At 37.1% G+C, this 17,086-nt stretch overlaps 1 protein-coding gene across 1 annotated transcript in view; it reads right to left on the bottom strand.

The window, feature by feature from the left end:
* IQCM (IQ motif containing M) overlaps window positions 1-17,086 on the bottom strand; it is a 420,783-nt gene that overhangs the window by 261,370 nt on the left and 142,327 nt on the right. Inside the window, 1 exon segment of the mRNA XM_052655057.1 lies at window positions 14,984-15,099. Coding sequence (XP_052511017.1) covers window positions 14,984-15,099 — 116 coding nt within the window.

The raw sequence follows: 17,086 nt of genomic DNA, 5'->3' as shown, positions 1-17,086 counted from the left end.
GTGTGCTGCAGTCCTTGGGGTGGCAGAAGTTGTACATGACTGAGCAACTGAACTGAACTGTGTCCTCTAGTTAAAAGCACTGGAACCCAGAGCATGAAAAAAATGTAAGAGTTGAAAACACCCTGTAAAAGGCTAGGGACTAGAAGTGCAATATCTTTAGCATATAACTGGGATTTTTAAATTTCTATGGGGTGAGAAAGAAAGAGAAACAGAAAGAGAAGGAGATATCATGAGTCTACCTGTCTGTCATGGCCTTGGCTCTGGGTAAAGAGGGGGCAAAATCCCCTCCTAGGAATTTCTCAGGGCAACACCTCATTCATAAGGATTTGGTGCCTCACTTCACACTATCTGAAATTCCCTAAACTTTTCCCCCACCCCACAAAAAAGGCAGCAAATTTAGAGTAAAAGGGTCCCAGGTTGGTGGTGGTGGTTGTTCTGTCCAGTCGCTAAGTCATGTCCGAATCTCTGCAACTACATGTACTACAGCAAGCCAGGCTTTGGTAGTTGGCAGTCCTCTAAAAATGTACCTGGTAAAAGCAAATATCAATCATAAAGAAAAGTGTAGCTTAAATTAAAGTTTCAAAGAATTTTCATAATAAAATACCAAGAAAATGGGCTCCCAGTCAGAAAATCATCAAATATAAGAAATATTAAAAAGCAGAGACATTACTTTGTCAACAAAGGTCCATCTAGTAAAGGCTATGGTTTTTCCAGTGGTCATGTATGGATGTAAGAGTTGGACTATAAGGAAAGCTGAGCACTGAAGAATTGATGTTTTTGAACTGTGGTATGGAGAAGACTCTTGAGAGTCCCTCGGACTGCAAGGAGATCCAACCAGTCCATCCTAAAGGAGATCAGTCCTGGGTATTCATTGGAAGGACTGATGCTGAAGCTGAACTCCAATACTTTGGCCACCTGAAGTGAAGAGCTGACTCATTTGAAAAGACCTTGATGCTGGAAAAGATTGAGGGCAGGAGGAGAAGGGGACAACAGAAGATGAGATGGTTGGATGGCATCACTGACTTAATGAACATGGGTTTGGGTGGATTCCAGGATTCCAGTTTGGTGATGGACAGGGAGGCCTGGCGTGCTGCAGCTCATGGGGTCACAGAGTTGGACATGACTGAGCGACTGAACTGAACTGAACTGAAGCAATCAAGGTGTCAGAAAAAAAGAACAAGCTACACATTCAGAAATTTTAGGACTACAATACCCTAATTAAGGTAAACAGAATACAAAATAAGAATGAGTTTCCTTTTCTATATGTTCAGAGATATATTAAAGGACCCCAAGTTATCAAAGTTGACCCAGCTAATTTGGAAAATAACAACTAGACAGTATAAAAATGAAACATATGATTGAAATAACTGAGAGCTAAATGAATAGCAAAAGACAAGAATGGATACAGAAAAATATTTAAACTAATCTAAAAATAGAAATCAGGAAGGGAAAAAAAAAGACCCAGGATGCAGCACTGAGAGGCAGAGAGATGGCAAATACGAAAAAGAGGGAAAACAAGAAAGATAACTGAATGGAAGACAATATATATGTAAGGAGAGTTTCATAAAAAGTTTTAATCAGAGTTTATACAGAAAAAAAAAAATGGAAGAAAAATACCACTTAAAGAGATAGTGACAGAAATTTTCTTTTCCCCATACTGCAGAAAGACACTGATTTTAGGAAGCCAAATAAAAAGCAAGCAGAATAAACAGAAAACCACACTTATACATCTCATAATAAACCAGCAGAACAACAATGAAGTCTTTAGAAGTAGAGAACAGAGACACATTACTCACAGAAGGAAGATAGCTGGATAAACATCTGATTTTTCAATAGAACAGTGGCAGTCAGAAAGCATGGAAATGATAACCTCAATGTCTGGAGAATGTATTATTGAGGATAAAAGTAAATATAATATGAACAGAAGCTTTCTGCCAACTGACCCTTACCGAAAGTGAGTGAAGGTCACTCAGTTGTGTCCAACTCTTTGTGACCCCATGGACTGTAGCCTGCCAGACTCCTCTGTCCGTGGCATTGTCCAGGCCAGAATACCAGAGTGGGTAGCCGATCCCTTCTCCAGGGGATCTTCCCAACCCAGGGATCAAACCCAGGTCTCCCGCATTGCAGGCAGATTCTTTATCAGCTGAACTACCAGGGAAGCCCTTACTAAACGTACTTCTAAAGGACATAGTTCAAGAAGGAAAACCATCCGATAGGCTTGTGATGCTAGATATAAAGTGAAAGTGTTAGCTGTTCAGTCGTGTCTGACTCTTTGCAACCTATGAACTGTAATCCACCAGGCTCTTCTCTCCATGGAAATCTCCAGGCAAGAGTACTGGAGTGGGTAGCTATTCCCTTTTCCAGTGGATCTTCCCAGGGATTGAACCCCGGTCTCCTGCACTGCAGACAGATTCTTTACTGAGAGGGCAGGTAAAAAATTGGTAAGCATGTACATAAACTTAAACAGGTAGAGAAGTATAAAACAATATAACAGCTTCTAAATAATTTGTGAAGTTAAATAGAATAAAAACAAGAGAGAACTGAACATGAGTAGTTAAGGCAATCTAAGATTTCTGTATGAGGTGGGAAGAGGATAAGTATATTTTAAGTTTAAAGTATGTATTAAAATTTATAATTTAACCACTTAAAAAAGTAAAAACAAGAACATAAATGTCAAATGAGTACAAGGAAAACTAGTACAATGTCAAACTTGTACTAGGGACAAAGGAACAAGAGGGGAAACTATGTCAATTTACCAAAAAAAAAAAAAAAAGATAAAATGGAAAGATAAATGGAGAACACAGAATATAAAGGGTGTAAATGCACCTACATACATTTTTTAAAATACCACTCTATGGTGTTCACAAGGAAGAAATAACAGTGGCCTAGAAATGTGTGAAAAAAAATTTTCAGCCTGATTTGTCATTAGGGAAATGCAAATTAAAATTGCAAAGAAATATTTTCACACCTTCCAAATTGGCAAAGGTTAAAATTTTGACATATTAAGTGTTGCCAAGCATATGAAGCAAAGGGGATTCTGATAAATTGCTGCTGAAAGTGGAAAACTGTTCACTGTATTGTCTGGTAACACTGAACATACATGCACCCACTGACCAGCACAGCCAGTCTACTCCAGGCCGCTTGTGGCTAGAGGCAATCAATTATCCAGGTAGTTAATAATCAGTTACTGACTTCCTACTCCCCAGGCCCTATCCACCTGCCTCCCAGGCTAAAGGGATCAATATTCTAGCATCTACATAACCCATTCTCAATGCAATAGGGTGCAGGTTCATATTGATGCTGGGAATTCTTACCCTAGAGATACTCTTGCACCTAACACTTGTTAAAGAATGTAGCAGAATTGTTCACAATAGGACATAAGCTTTTAAAAAGACAAATATCTCTCAGCAATGGAGAGGATAATTAAATTTCAATGTGATTATTCAATGGGATGGTGTGCATCCATGAAAATGAATAAACCATGGGGGCAGAGGTCAACATTTATGAAGATTGACAGTTCTTAAAAATACATTGCTGGGAAAAAAAATACATTGTTGGGCAAAAAGAGAGAGAATACATTATAATTTCATACACACAAAGTCAAATACAAGTAAAATTAAGCAAAATACTAATTGGAGATGTGTCTAGATGTGCTAAAATTATAAAGAAAACAGGGAAACACTTGACATAAAATTAAGAAGATTGGTTTCTTCAAGTTATGAAGGGAGTGAAAAGGCACAAAGAGTTCTGTTTCTTAAGTTTTATAAGTATTTGTTTAAGTTTCATTCTTTAAGATATATATAGAAAGAGCTACATATAGATATATATATATATGAATAATACAATGTTTTGCATTATTGACACATAAAACAATAAAATTTTTTAAACCGTGTGATAGAAAAGTTCCCTAAGTTTAAGGTGAATGTCAGTCCTCCAAGAAAGAAAAGAATGAAAAGATTTTGGAAACCTATGTGTTTTCTAAGTTTATCGAAACCCCCTAGGAGGATACGTGGTTCCAGATCTACCCTGTATGTTCTTGGAAATTTCAAAATTCAAGAATGCCAAGCAATGGAACAGCTGCTGCCAGGAATGAGCTATCTTATTCTGAAGTTTTAACTGTATGAACCTATAAATACATATGACTTCGCTGGTGGCTCAGTTGGTAAAGAACCTGCCTGCAATGTGGAAGACCAGGGTTCAATCCCTGGGTCGAGAAGATCCCATGGAGAAGAAAATGAAGGTAACCCACTTGAGCATCCTTGCCTGGGAAATCCCAGGGACAGAGGAGCTAGGCAAGCTACATACAATCCATAGGGTCACAAAAGAGTTGGACACAATTATTGACTAAACAACAAAGAACTGAATGCATGGGGGGCTGTTAAAAGCTGCCCCAGCCACTGACTAAAATTTGGCTAACTACCCTTGTTTGAAGCACTTTTATGGGGAATTACATAAAAGTATGCTTCTCAAACTTTATGTGTTTATAAATCACTAAGATCTAATTCTTCAAGAGTAAGGATACACTTGGATGTATTGGCTTACTGAAATTGTAAAGATTACTTTATTGGGGTGAAAGGTCTATTACCTGGCATATTTTCCCAGGCCAATTTTGATATTCACTATTTTTATTTCATTATTTGAAAATGTGTTTCTCAGATCTTTGATTGGTTATAATCTTACTCATCAACATTCACAATAAAATGCATTCCTATCCTGCCATGACTCTAAATTAAGCAGAGAATAGTTGTTATATAGTTGGTTAAGTCATGTCTGACACTGTCTGTGACCCCATGGACTACATCAAGCCAGACTTCCCTCTCCTTCACTATCTCCCAGGGTTTGCTCAAACTCATGTCCATTGAGTCGATGATGCCATCCAATGAACTCATTCTCTATCGTCCCCTTCTCCTCCTGCCCTCAATGTTTCCTAGCATCAGGGTCTTTTCCAATGAGTCAGCTCTTTGCATCAGGTGACCAAATTATTAGAGCTTCAGCTTCAGCATCAGTCCTTCCAATGGTATTCAAGGTTGATTTCCTTTAGAATTGACTGGTTTGATCTTTCTGTCCAAGGGACTCTCAAGAGTCTTCTCCAGCACCACAATTCAAAACCATTAGTTCTCCAGTGCTCAGCCTTCTTTATGGTTCACATTCTTGTACGTAATAACTATGGAAAAACCATAGCTATGACTAGACGGATCTTTGTTGGCAAAGGGATGTCTCATCTTTTTAATACGTTGTCTATGGTTGTCATAGCTTTTCTCCCAAGGAGCAGGTGTCTTTTAATTTCATAGCTGCAGTTACTGTCCACAGTGATTTTGGAGCCCAAGTAAATAAAATCTGTCACTGCTTCCACATTTTCCCCTTCTATTTGCCATGAACTGATGGGACTGCATGCCATGATCCTAGTTTTTTGAATGTTGACCTTTTTTGCTGCTGTTGCTGAGTTTTAAGTCAGCTTTTTCACTCTCCTCTTTCACCCCCAATCAAGAGGCTTACACACACACACACACACACACACACACACACACACACACACACACTATATATAAAAGAGATAAACAACAAAGACCTACTATATAGCACAGGGAACTGTGTTCAATATTCTGTGATAGCTTATAACAGAAAAGAATCTGATAAAGAGTGTGTGTGTACATACATAATTGAAGAATAAAACAGTTTACTTGTACTAATGAGTAAGTACTGCTTCATTATATACTGATCAATAGTAGTGTATTACACATTGGTATTTTTATGTATAAACTTAAAAAGAAGAGGTGGCAAGAAAACTGACCTTTTCCAGTCCTGTGGCCATTGCTGTGTTTTCCAAAGTTTTTGGCATATTGAGTGCAGTACTTTAACAGCATCATCTTATTAGGATCTGAAATAGCTCAGCTGGAATTTCATCACCTCCACTAGCTTTATTTGTAGTAATGTTTCCTAAGGCACATTTGACTTCACACTTCAGGATGTCTGGCTCTAGGTGAGTGATCACACCATCATGGTTATTTGGGTCATTAAGATCTTTTTTGTACAGTTCTTCTATGTATTCTTGCCACCTCTTTTTAATATCATCTGCTTCTGTTAGGTCCATACCATTTCTTTCCTTTATCGAGCCCATCTTTGCATGAAATATTCCTGTAGCATCTCCAATTTTCTTGAAGAGATCTCCAGTCTTTCCTATTCTATTGTTTTCCTCTATTTCTTAGCATTGTTCACTTAAGAACACATTCTTATCTCTCCTTGCTATTCTCTGGAACCCTATATTCAGTTGGGTATATCCTTCCCTTTCTCCTTTGCCTTTCACGTCTCTTCTTTTCTCAGCTAGTTGTAAGGCTTCCTCAGACAACTGCTTTGCCTTCTTGCAATCTTTTTCTTTGGGATGGTTTTCATCACCACCTCCTGTATAATGTTACAAAGCTCTGTCCATAGTTCTTCAGGCACTCTATCAGATCTAGTCCCTTGAATCTATTCATCACCTCCACTGTATAATCATAAGGGATTTGATTTAGGTCATATCTGAATGGTCTAGGAGTTTTCCCTAATTTCTTCAATGTAATCTTGAATTTTGCAATAAGGAGCTGATGATCTGAGCCACAGTCAGGTCCAGGTCTTGTTTTTGCTGACTGTATAGAGCTTCTCCATCTTTGGCTGCAAAGAATGTAATCAATCTGATTTCAGTATTGACCATCTGGTGATGTCCATGTGTAGAGTTATCTCTTGTGTAGTTGGAAGAGGGTGTTTGTGATGACCAATGTGTTCTCTTGCCTTTGCCTTGCTTTCATTTTCATTTCCAAGGCCAAACTTACCTGTTACTCCAGGTATCTCTTGACTTCCTACTTTTGCATTTCAGTCCCCTATGATGAAATAGACATCTTTTTTGAGGTGTTAGTTCTAGAAGATCTTGTAGGTCTTCATATCTGTACTTCAGGTATTTGTCAGGAAAAATTACATTGAATACTGTCACTATTTATCAAAAGCTCACTTAAAAGGCAAAATATTATGGGGAATTGCCTAAAGAGTATTTCTCAAACATTTATATACTTATAAATCACTATTGTTCTTATTCATACAACAGATTTTGATTCAGTAGATTTGGGGTGGGTCCTAAAAGCCTACACTTTTAACCAGTTTCCAGATGATAATAATTCTGTTGACCCATGGAGTGGCAAAGGACTAGAGGATATTGCCCCACTCCACAAAATATCCTAAAATCTAACTCTGATGTAAACTAAACCTGCAGAAAATTATCTAATTTTAGTTGATTATTGTTTTTTTTTTCTTTGCATACTTTTGTTTTTGAGGAAGAAGCAGCAATGGAAATCTACGTGAAAATTGAAAACCAACACTTCTTTGGAAGACAAATTATCAATATATAATAAAAACAAACAAGAAACATAACAACAACTTCACTAAAAGGAATTTATTCTAAGGAAATTAAGAATATGCACAAAGATTTAACTACAAATATAGTGCACTGAATCCCATTAAAGCAGTCAATTGCCAAAATAACCAAAAATGAGCTATGTCCCTAGAGTTACATTCAATGGAATAGTGCTGTCATTGATTTAATGTTACAGAATATATGTTAATCAATAAGATGTTCAGAATATACTTTTGAATGAAAATATAAGATTATAAAGCATTGTTGTTATAATAAGTGTGGTTGATTTTTTCATTTTTGGCTCACTGGAGTTTCCTTCAAAATATACGTATTGCAAGCATATTTGTCATTGCAATTTAGTGTAACATCTCATTAAGCTAAAAGCGTATAATTGAGGAGAAAATTTTGTACCTAATCCATCTATTGTTTAATGAATACACTTGACTTTTTAGACTCTTTTCTGATCATTTAAAAAAGAAAATCTAAATTAATGCAATGTTAACAGCCACAGCAAGATCCAAAGCCTGTGGCTATAACCCTGGATACCAGCACTTTCTACTTCCCCTGGCACTTTCTGTGTCTACTTATTATTACTACTGAAGTTTTCATTCATATTCAACATCCATGTCTGGTGCATTTTGTTTGATGAAAACAAGCTAATTAGTGCTGAACCTTTCCTAGTTCATAAATTTATTCCTAAGAACATTAAAAGGAAGTCAAGTAAGACATGTTCAGTAACAGATGTTTGCCTTTTTTGGCTGCCTTTTTACAGTTTGTTCTCTTTCATTACTTTTTAAGAAATTTAGTTAATGTTCCCTTTCCTAGAGAACAAGCGTACCTAGCTTCCCAGGAGGGTGGGGGTGGGGGGATTCCCCAGGGCAAGCACAGTCTGTTCACTCCCTTAACCTAATAGTTGTTCCAATGTTCTCTGCAGCCAGCTTTTCATTTTTTCATCCAGGTTTTGGTAACAATCACACTCCAGCTTATTTCAGAAAGGATGAATATGTGGACTGGGAGATTATCATAAAACTAGAACTGTGGTGAGCACTATTATTAATGACCAGGGTCCTAGAGTCTCTCAAATACATTTCCCACAAGAGGATATCTGAGAATAAAGGGTCAACATGATTGACAGAATTTGAGTGAATCCTTTGGTTCTATGGTAAAGAAAGATTGTGAAGTGAATTCTGAAACTAAAACCCTAGTGGTCTCCTACAATCAAAGAAATGAGAGGTGTAGATCAAGATTCTTCTCTATAAAACTGTATCAGTCCCAAAATACAAATTTAAATTGTTTCTATTTATCTGCTGCTGCTGCTGCTGCTAAGTCACTTCAGTCGTGTCCGACTCTGTGTGACCCCATAGACGGCAGCCCACCAGGCTCCCCTGTCCCTGGGATTCTCCAGGCAAGAACACTGGAGTGGGTTGCCATTTCCTTCTCTAATGCAGGAAAGTGAAAAGTGAAAGTGAAGTCGCTCAGTTGTGTCAGACCCTCAGTGACCCCATGGACTGCAGCCTACCAGGCTCCTCCATCCATGGGATTTTCAAGCAAGAGTCCTATAGTGGGGTGCCATTGCCTTCTCTGTTCTATTTACCTAACCTTCCATTTTTGAATATTTCTTAGTGTGAGTGGTATTGTGATGTAGTTTAAATTGTGGTACATTGGTAAACCTAAGTAACATTATAATCCAAAGCATGCATTCATCAACAGTGCTTTCTTTTAAAACTTTGTTAGAATAGTTTTAAATATATATGCCAACCAATTTATTGTGACTGTACATCTTAAACTATTGCCAGGGGAATTCTACATAAAGTACTTCCTTTATTTTTCCCCCAAAGTACTTTCAGGCAACAGCAGAAATTTTTATCTAGAAAGAAAGATTCAAAAAAATAAATAATGTTCATAAAAATACCTAAGACCATATAAAATATATGATATAAAAATATCAGGTTCAGATAATCCTGCTGCAAGGCAATATAACCACTGAAATGTAGAGTTTTAGCTGCAAGTACATACATTAAAATAATAATTATATATATATAGGAGTATATAAAAATAAATATCTGCATCATTCTATCACAAAGATTCAAAATTTTATATTTCATAAGAAAATAAATATGCATTTCAAAATTAAAATGTGAAATTTGAAGATAATGTACAGTATTAAATATCACTATTCCTTGTAACAGGACTATAACAAATAAATTTAAAAATTAGAAAAAAGAAAACTGTTGGAATGTTGTTCAACATGTCAAATCATAGTCATGTAGTTAACTCAAGGCTTAAAGCAGCCCCAAGCCTACTATAGGATTTTCAACATATTATTTCATTAGTATCCAAAATGATCTTTTTAAATATAAGAAATTATTTGAATAAATAGAAATTTTAAACTTAATAGTCACAATGATTTATGTTAATCCTTTGACATATCAGAAAATCAAATCAGATGGCCTTTTTATCAAAGATAGCCCACAAGATGAGAATATCATGAACATGAAAATAATTAAAATATCTCTCAAATATGTGGTAGAGGGAAGGAAAAGAGCAGAGAGAAGAGATTATGATGGAGGAGGAAAAAAAGAGGAAAGATGTTTTACCTATTAAAAGTTAATTGACTACTTTTTATTATGTAGTAACATCTTTCAAGTGAATGCCCATAGTCTTTTGACAGCACAATTTGGTAAAGAATCATATAAAACTATCTAAATTTCAAAGAAGAACATCCCCTAAGATTCTTACAGTTTTCTTTCCCCAAAATTGTATACAAGAAAATGCTCCAGAGAAAACTGATAAGAAACTTCATTAAAATCTAGTCAACCCATTTCATGGTCAAAATTAATATAAAGAATAATGCTCTATTTGACATGTTTTCATTTCTAAAAAATGTTTCTTATAAAACTTATTTTAGTTGTGTTTATGTGATGACCCTACATGTATGTGTAAAATATGACAGTGACTCCTGGTTTCTCTCACATAGGACTGTTCTCTGTGGGAGGTGCTGGGCTTAGCTGCTTCAGCGTATGACTCTTTATGCCCCCATGGACTGTAGTCCACCAGGCTCCTCCGTCCATGGAATTTTCCAGGCAAGAATACTGGAGTGGGTTGCCATGCCCTCTTCCAGGGGACCTTCATGACCCAGGGATCGACCCTGCATCTCCTGCATTGCAGGTGGATTCACCACTGAGCAACAAGGGGCAATCCAAAGTGATGATGAAACTATACTTATGTTTTAAAACATGACCAGTGACTCCTGGTTTCTCTCATACAGTACTTGTTCTCTTTGGGAGGAGGGAGGTCGAAATGCCCAGAGGACTCACAGTGTGTTATTTGAGACACAAATCAACAACATGGAATGCAACCAGTTATTAAACCAAACTCTATTTGCTTGTATTCCCTTACTTCCTAGTGTCATGGTTAGGCAAATTCTTTTCACATAAAGACAGTATGGTACTGGCCCAAAGATAGAAATATAGATTATTGGAACAAAATAGAAAACCCAGAGATAAATCCACACACCTATGGACACCTTATCTTTGACAAAGGAGGCAAGAATATACATTAGAAAAATGACAATCTCTTTAACAAGTGGTGCTGGGAAAACTGGTCAACCACTTGAAAAAAGAATGAAACTAGAACACTTTTTAACACCATACACAGAAATAAACTCAAAATGGATTAAAGGTCTAAATGTAAGACCAGAAACTATACAACTCCTAGAAGAAAACATAGGCAAAACACTCTCCAACATAAATCACAGCAGGATCCTCTATGACCCACCTCCCAGAGTAATGGAAATAAAAGCAAAAATAAACAAATGGGACCTAATTAAACTTAAAAGCTTTTGCACAATGAAGGAAACTATAAGCAAGGTGAAAAGACAGCCTTCTGAATGGGAGAAAATAATAGCAAATGAAGCAAATGACAAAGAATTAATCTCAAAAATATACAAGCAACTCCCACAGCTCAATTCCAGAAAAATAAATGACCCAATCAAAAAATGGGCCAAAGAACAGACAGTTCTCCAAAGAAGACATACAGATGGCTAACAAACACATGAAAAGATGCTCAACATCACTCATTATCAGAGAAATGCAAATCAAGACCACAATGAGGTACCATCTCACACCAGTCAGAATGGCTGCTATCCAAAAATCTACAAGCAATAAATGCTGGAGAGGGTGTGGAGAAAAAGGAACGCTCTTACACTGTTGGTGGGAATGCAAACTAGTACAGCCACTATGGAGAGCAGTGTGGAGATTCCTTAAAAAAACTGGAAATAGAACTCCCATATTACCCAGCAATTCCACTGCTGGACATACACATTGAGGAAACCAGAATTGAAAGAGACACATGTACCCCAATGTTCATCGCAGCACTGTTTATAATAGCCAGGACATGGAAGCAACCTAGATGTCCATCGGCAGACGAATGGATAAGAAATCTGTAGTACGTATACACAATGGAATATTACTCAGCCATTAAAAATAATACATCTGAATCAGTTCTAATGAGGTGGATGAAACTGGAGCCCATTACACAGAGTGAAATAAGCCAGAAAGAAAAACACCAATACAGTATACTAATGCATATATATGGAATTTAGAAAGAAGGTAATGGTAACCCTATATGTGAGACAGCAAGAGAGACACAGATGTTTAGAACAGTCTTTTGGATTCTGTGGGAGAAGGCGAGGGTAGGATGATTTGAGAGAAGAGCATTAAAACATGTATATTATCATATGTGAAACAGATCGCCAGTCCAGGTTCGATGCATGAGACAGGGTGCTCGGGGCTGGTGCACTGGGATGACCCAGAGGGATGCAATGGGGAGGGAGGTGGGAGGGCGTTCAGGACGGGGACACATGTACACCCATGGCGGACTCATGTCAATGTATGGCAAAAACCACTATAATATTGTAAAGTAATTCACCTCCTACTAAAATAAATAAATTTAAAAAAAAAGAAAGAAAGAAAGAAAGGGCTCAAATGATGTCCTCTGGAAGGCACTAAGGAAGGCACTTCAGGGTGATGAGCCTTTTCTTAAATTCATTTTCTTGCCACCTTCTCACTTGAACGTTCTGCTTTTACCACACTCAATTTCTTTTACTTCCTGAAACGCACCCTGTTCTTCCATCCAGACAACCACAATTGTTCTTTCCCCTCTGCTCCTCTGTCCCTGAACCTTTTCACCACCGCAAGAAGTAAACAAGCCCACACACCCGGGCACTCCCTTGCTTATCTCATCCTCATTCTAGAGTGTCGTCAAATGGCGGAGTTCCCATCAGAGAACGTTCTGATCCCAGAGCCACAGTAACATAATTGTAAATTGGCCACTCACTGAGGAGAGTTCTGCCTTGTCACTTGTAAGAGACATGGATGGACCTAAAGACTGTCATAAAGAGTGAAGTCAGTCAGAAAGAGAAAAGCAAATATTGTATGCTGCTAAGTCACTTCAGTCGTGTCCGACTCTGTGCGACCCCATAGACGGCAGCCCACCAGGCTCCGCCATCCCTGGGATTCTCCAGGCAAGAACACTGGAGTGGGTTGCCATTTCCTTCTCCAGTGCATGAAAGGGAAAAGTGAAAGTGAAGTCGCTCAGTCGTGTCCGACTCTTCGCGACCCCATGGACTGCAGCCCACCAGGCTCCTCCGTCCATGGGATTTTCCAGGCATGAGTACTGGAGGGGGGTGCCATCGCCTTCTCCGAAATATTGTATATTAACACATATATGTGAAATCTAGAAAATGGCACAGATGAACCTATTGTCAGGGCAGGAATACAGAGACACACAGAGAGACACACAGAGCACCGACCTATCGACACAGTGGGGGGCGGGGCCGTGGGATGACCTGGGAGACTGGGATTGACGCATATATACTCTACCGTGTGTGAAACAGAGAGCTAGTGGGAAGCCGCTGCACAGCGCAGGGAGCTCGGCTCCATGGTCTGTGACCATGGTGACCCAGGGGGATGGGATGTGGGGTGCGGGGTGGTGAGGAGGAGGCTCAAGAGGGAGGGGATATATGATACATAGAGCTGATTCACTTCACTGTAGCGCTGAAACTAACACAACATTGTAAAGCAACTATACTCCAATAAAAAAGTTTTAAGTTCATTCTCCTATGTTTTTAAACATTAACTAGAAATTAACTTCTTACACAAATTTTTGTCAATATTTGTTTTTATTCTAGATTTTTAAAGAGCACTATTGATACTAATTTTTCATCTCAGAATTTTGATAAATACCAGGGTTGTTTTCCACACTTACCTTCCTTCAGATTGTGGGTTTCCAGATTCCTTCATACATTATCATAAAGTTAGCAAACCTTGTAAAGAAGAGTTGTGAAATGAAATTGCAGAAACAAAGTTGGAGGTGGTGGTCTCTCCTATATTATTCTAATGTAATACTACATTTTTATGTTATGCAAGGGATCTTATTGACAGGTGCTCAATTATTTGGATAAATATTATCTTTCAAGATAATTAAGAGTTTAAATATCTCAGGACTGCAGACAACATCTTTAACTTAGTGCAAAGAAGTTTGGGAGCCTATATGCCATTGTTTAAAATAACTGGAAATTCTAATACAATAAGTTTGCAGTTGCAGAAATGAAACATTAAAGCTAAAGACATATAACATTATTGTATTATCATCTAATTAGAACTAAAAACATATAGGATACACAATACTTTTAAAAGAAAATTAAAACTTTAGGCTTAAAGGGGATATTTTCTTTTAGCCTAAAGTAAGTATATCCACATTAACTTTCTTATTTGAGAGAATTACAATTTTGAGAGGAACTAACCTCTACAGAGTGTTTTGAAAGCAAAATGTGTTATATTTTTCTCTCCTCCCACAAATTCAAATACAAGGTTTTCTGTACCCTGTCATCACTCCTCCTAACAATGCAAGCTTCTTTCTACATTCTCAATTTTTCTAGTTCCTTTTTGTCTTCTGGACCTGATTGAACAAACTCACATCAAGATTACTTAACACTTCACACCCATTAGGATATATTAGGAAAACAGAAAATATAATCAGTGCTGATGAAAATGTGGAGAAACCACAACACAGGCACATTACTAGAGAGAATGTAAAATGGTGTGGCCAAGGTACTAAATATAGTACAGCGATTCCTCAAAGTGTTAGACATAGGGCTACAACGCTGAGAAACCTCACTCATAAACCATCAGTATGCGGTCATGACAGTGTGCTTGGATTTTTAAAACTTCTTAGTGCCACACTCCTTACAAACATCTTTATTCTCCTCTGGTCTCCACTGTATTTTTCTGATAAGTTAGTTACCATTACAAGAATAGTTGCTATCACATTGGGGGAAAACCACTGTTATGAGCATTTTGGCTATTAGCTCTCTTTAAACAAAAACTAATCCATATAATTAGGAGTTAAAGTGATCAGCAAGATTGGCACAAAATAACAAAAGCATTGCTTCAGGAAAAAAAATGAATTTCAAAGGGGAATCATTTTAGGAATGAATTATGCTCATAGTAACATCGTACATGTCATATCAAAATTAACTCAATCATTTGCCAGAAAAAACAATGGTAATTCAACTCTATGTCAGGTTTTACAAATACTTACACTAGAATAATCCTGAAACGCTAATGATGATCCAGAGAAACTAGGCCAACTGGAATCATGAGTCAAACGGGAGAACCTTTTTGACACAGATCCTCTCCAATCATAGAGTGTCCTGTCTGTTAAAAATATCAATGCAGGTTAAAAGAATATTTATTCAGGAAAAATACACAGTGATCATACTGCTTAGTGTTACAAAGATGAAAGTAAATCATCTGTATAGCCCCACTATTCTGTATTAAAATCACATCTTGTCATCTAATCATAGCAAGATGAAGAAGTGATAGCAATGCATAGAGAGAGGCTTCAATTAATAGGCTTCCTTATACCATAAAGCTCTCGTGTTTTTATTACATACAGTGTGCCCATCAGAAAACTAATAGGTTCATTCTTTTGACTCTTCAAGAGCACTGACTTCTTTTGTAAGAGAGGCTTAAAGCAAAACCATATTTGTGAATAGCACTTAACAAAAACAAAAGAAAACCTCCTCTCCCTGTTACATAAGCCCTTTAAAAGAGAATTTAGAATTATTTGAAGGCAGAACTTTTGATATTGAAAGTATTTAAGGGAAATAGGTTGGAAGAGCAAAAGGTGACCCAGTATATACCCGCATATTTCTTCTGGCTCACAGTAGTTATTATGTAGGATTTCTGCACACAATTTTTAATAAAGAGGCAGAGATTCAAGATTTATTTGTTCACTTATTTCTCAGAAATACAATTTAATCCTGCCATCCAAATGAATCAAACTAGTTTTACATTTCCAATCTTCTAATACTTCTTCATAGACATATACTCTTTACTGAAACTTTCAATTTAAGACAGTCCTCCATGGACCAGTTAGTTCCATATAAATTTAGAGAAAAATCAAAAGTAATGTAGTCTCTCATTTCATTGCTTCAATTTATTTACAGGACCATAAACTAAGTGCACTATATATGGGGAGGTAGAATAGCAATATAAAATAATGAAATGTGATATTATCTCAGAGACATTCTAATCAGTATACACACACACACACATCCTACCACATCTTAATTTTGCATGTATTTCCTCTATTTCAGTCAGTTTCTGCCCTCTATCAAAAAGGAAAATTCTCTAGGAGAGGCAACATATAAATGATATATTTCATTCACAACACAATATGAAGAAATGAATTTCTTTAATGGAAGCAATGCCAATAACGAGTAGACCATAGAGAACCTGAAAATATTATCTGAGAAGAGGATAGCAAAGAAAAGGCCATACACATCATACTTTACTTGGGAACTTTTATAAATTCAGAGGGACATAAGCGGACAGCATGAGAGTTACTGAGATGTGTAAGCCCCCACATTTCTTACGAAGCTGTGTTGACTAATTTGAAGTATTCTTTAATTCATTAGCACTATTCCTATTCCACCCACTTGCTTCAATGCACTTTGACAGCAAATATTCTATTCTAGATAACAAAGCATCTCTTTCCAATCTCCTTTTAAAATGTATAAACTCTTCTGGGGCAAGGACAATATCTAACTTGGAATTGCTCTATGATTCTGGTTCATTAGTAATATGATTAAAGTCACTATGTAAACACTGATAAATTAGAATTAGCCTCATGAGGTTAAATCTCATAGGGAAAAGAGAATCTTCCTGATTACTGAGGAGCACAGCTAAATATGAAACTTAATGCTGTATGACTTATTTTTCCAAGAGATTCCAGAGCATTTCAAATATTTTATCTTGCCTACCCACAAAACAGATCCATGTAATCAAGAAGTCATACATTATTTTCTTCAGTATACAGGTATCACACTGGAAAATACAGCTATAACTTTTCCACTTCAGGAAGCAGTAAAGCCTCCACTAAAATCCTCAAGGTGATCATTCACACACTGATGTATGCTAATGACTCCTCCTAAGAAGCCAGACACAGAAGGTGACATGCAACAAATTCCAGTTTATTCCACAAAGTCAGATGAAAGTTATAAACTGATAGTTTGAAGAAGACCAAAGTCATACATCAGACTAAGTCTTCACAAACCCTTCACAGAGCCAATAAGCTTCAAAGGTAATGCCACAGGGAAGTGAAGATTCTGATTTCTAGGGTGTGTGTATGAAAGAGAGA

The sequence above is a fragment of the Budorcas taxicolor genome, chromosome 17 (genome assembly GCF_023091745.1).
Source record: "Budorcas taxicolor isolate Tak-1 chromosome 17, Takin1.1, whole genome shotgun sequence".
In the NCBI taxonomy this organism is placed as follows: domain Eukaryota; kingdom Metazoa; phylum Chordata; class Mammalia; order Artiodactyla; family Bovidae; genus Budorcas; species Budorcas taxicolor.
This window is presented reverse-complemented; position numbering and strand designations above follow the sequence as displayed.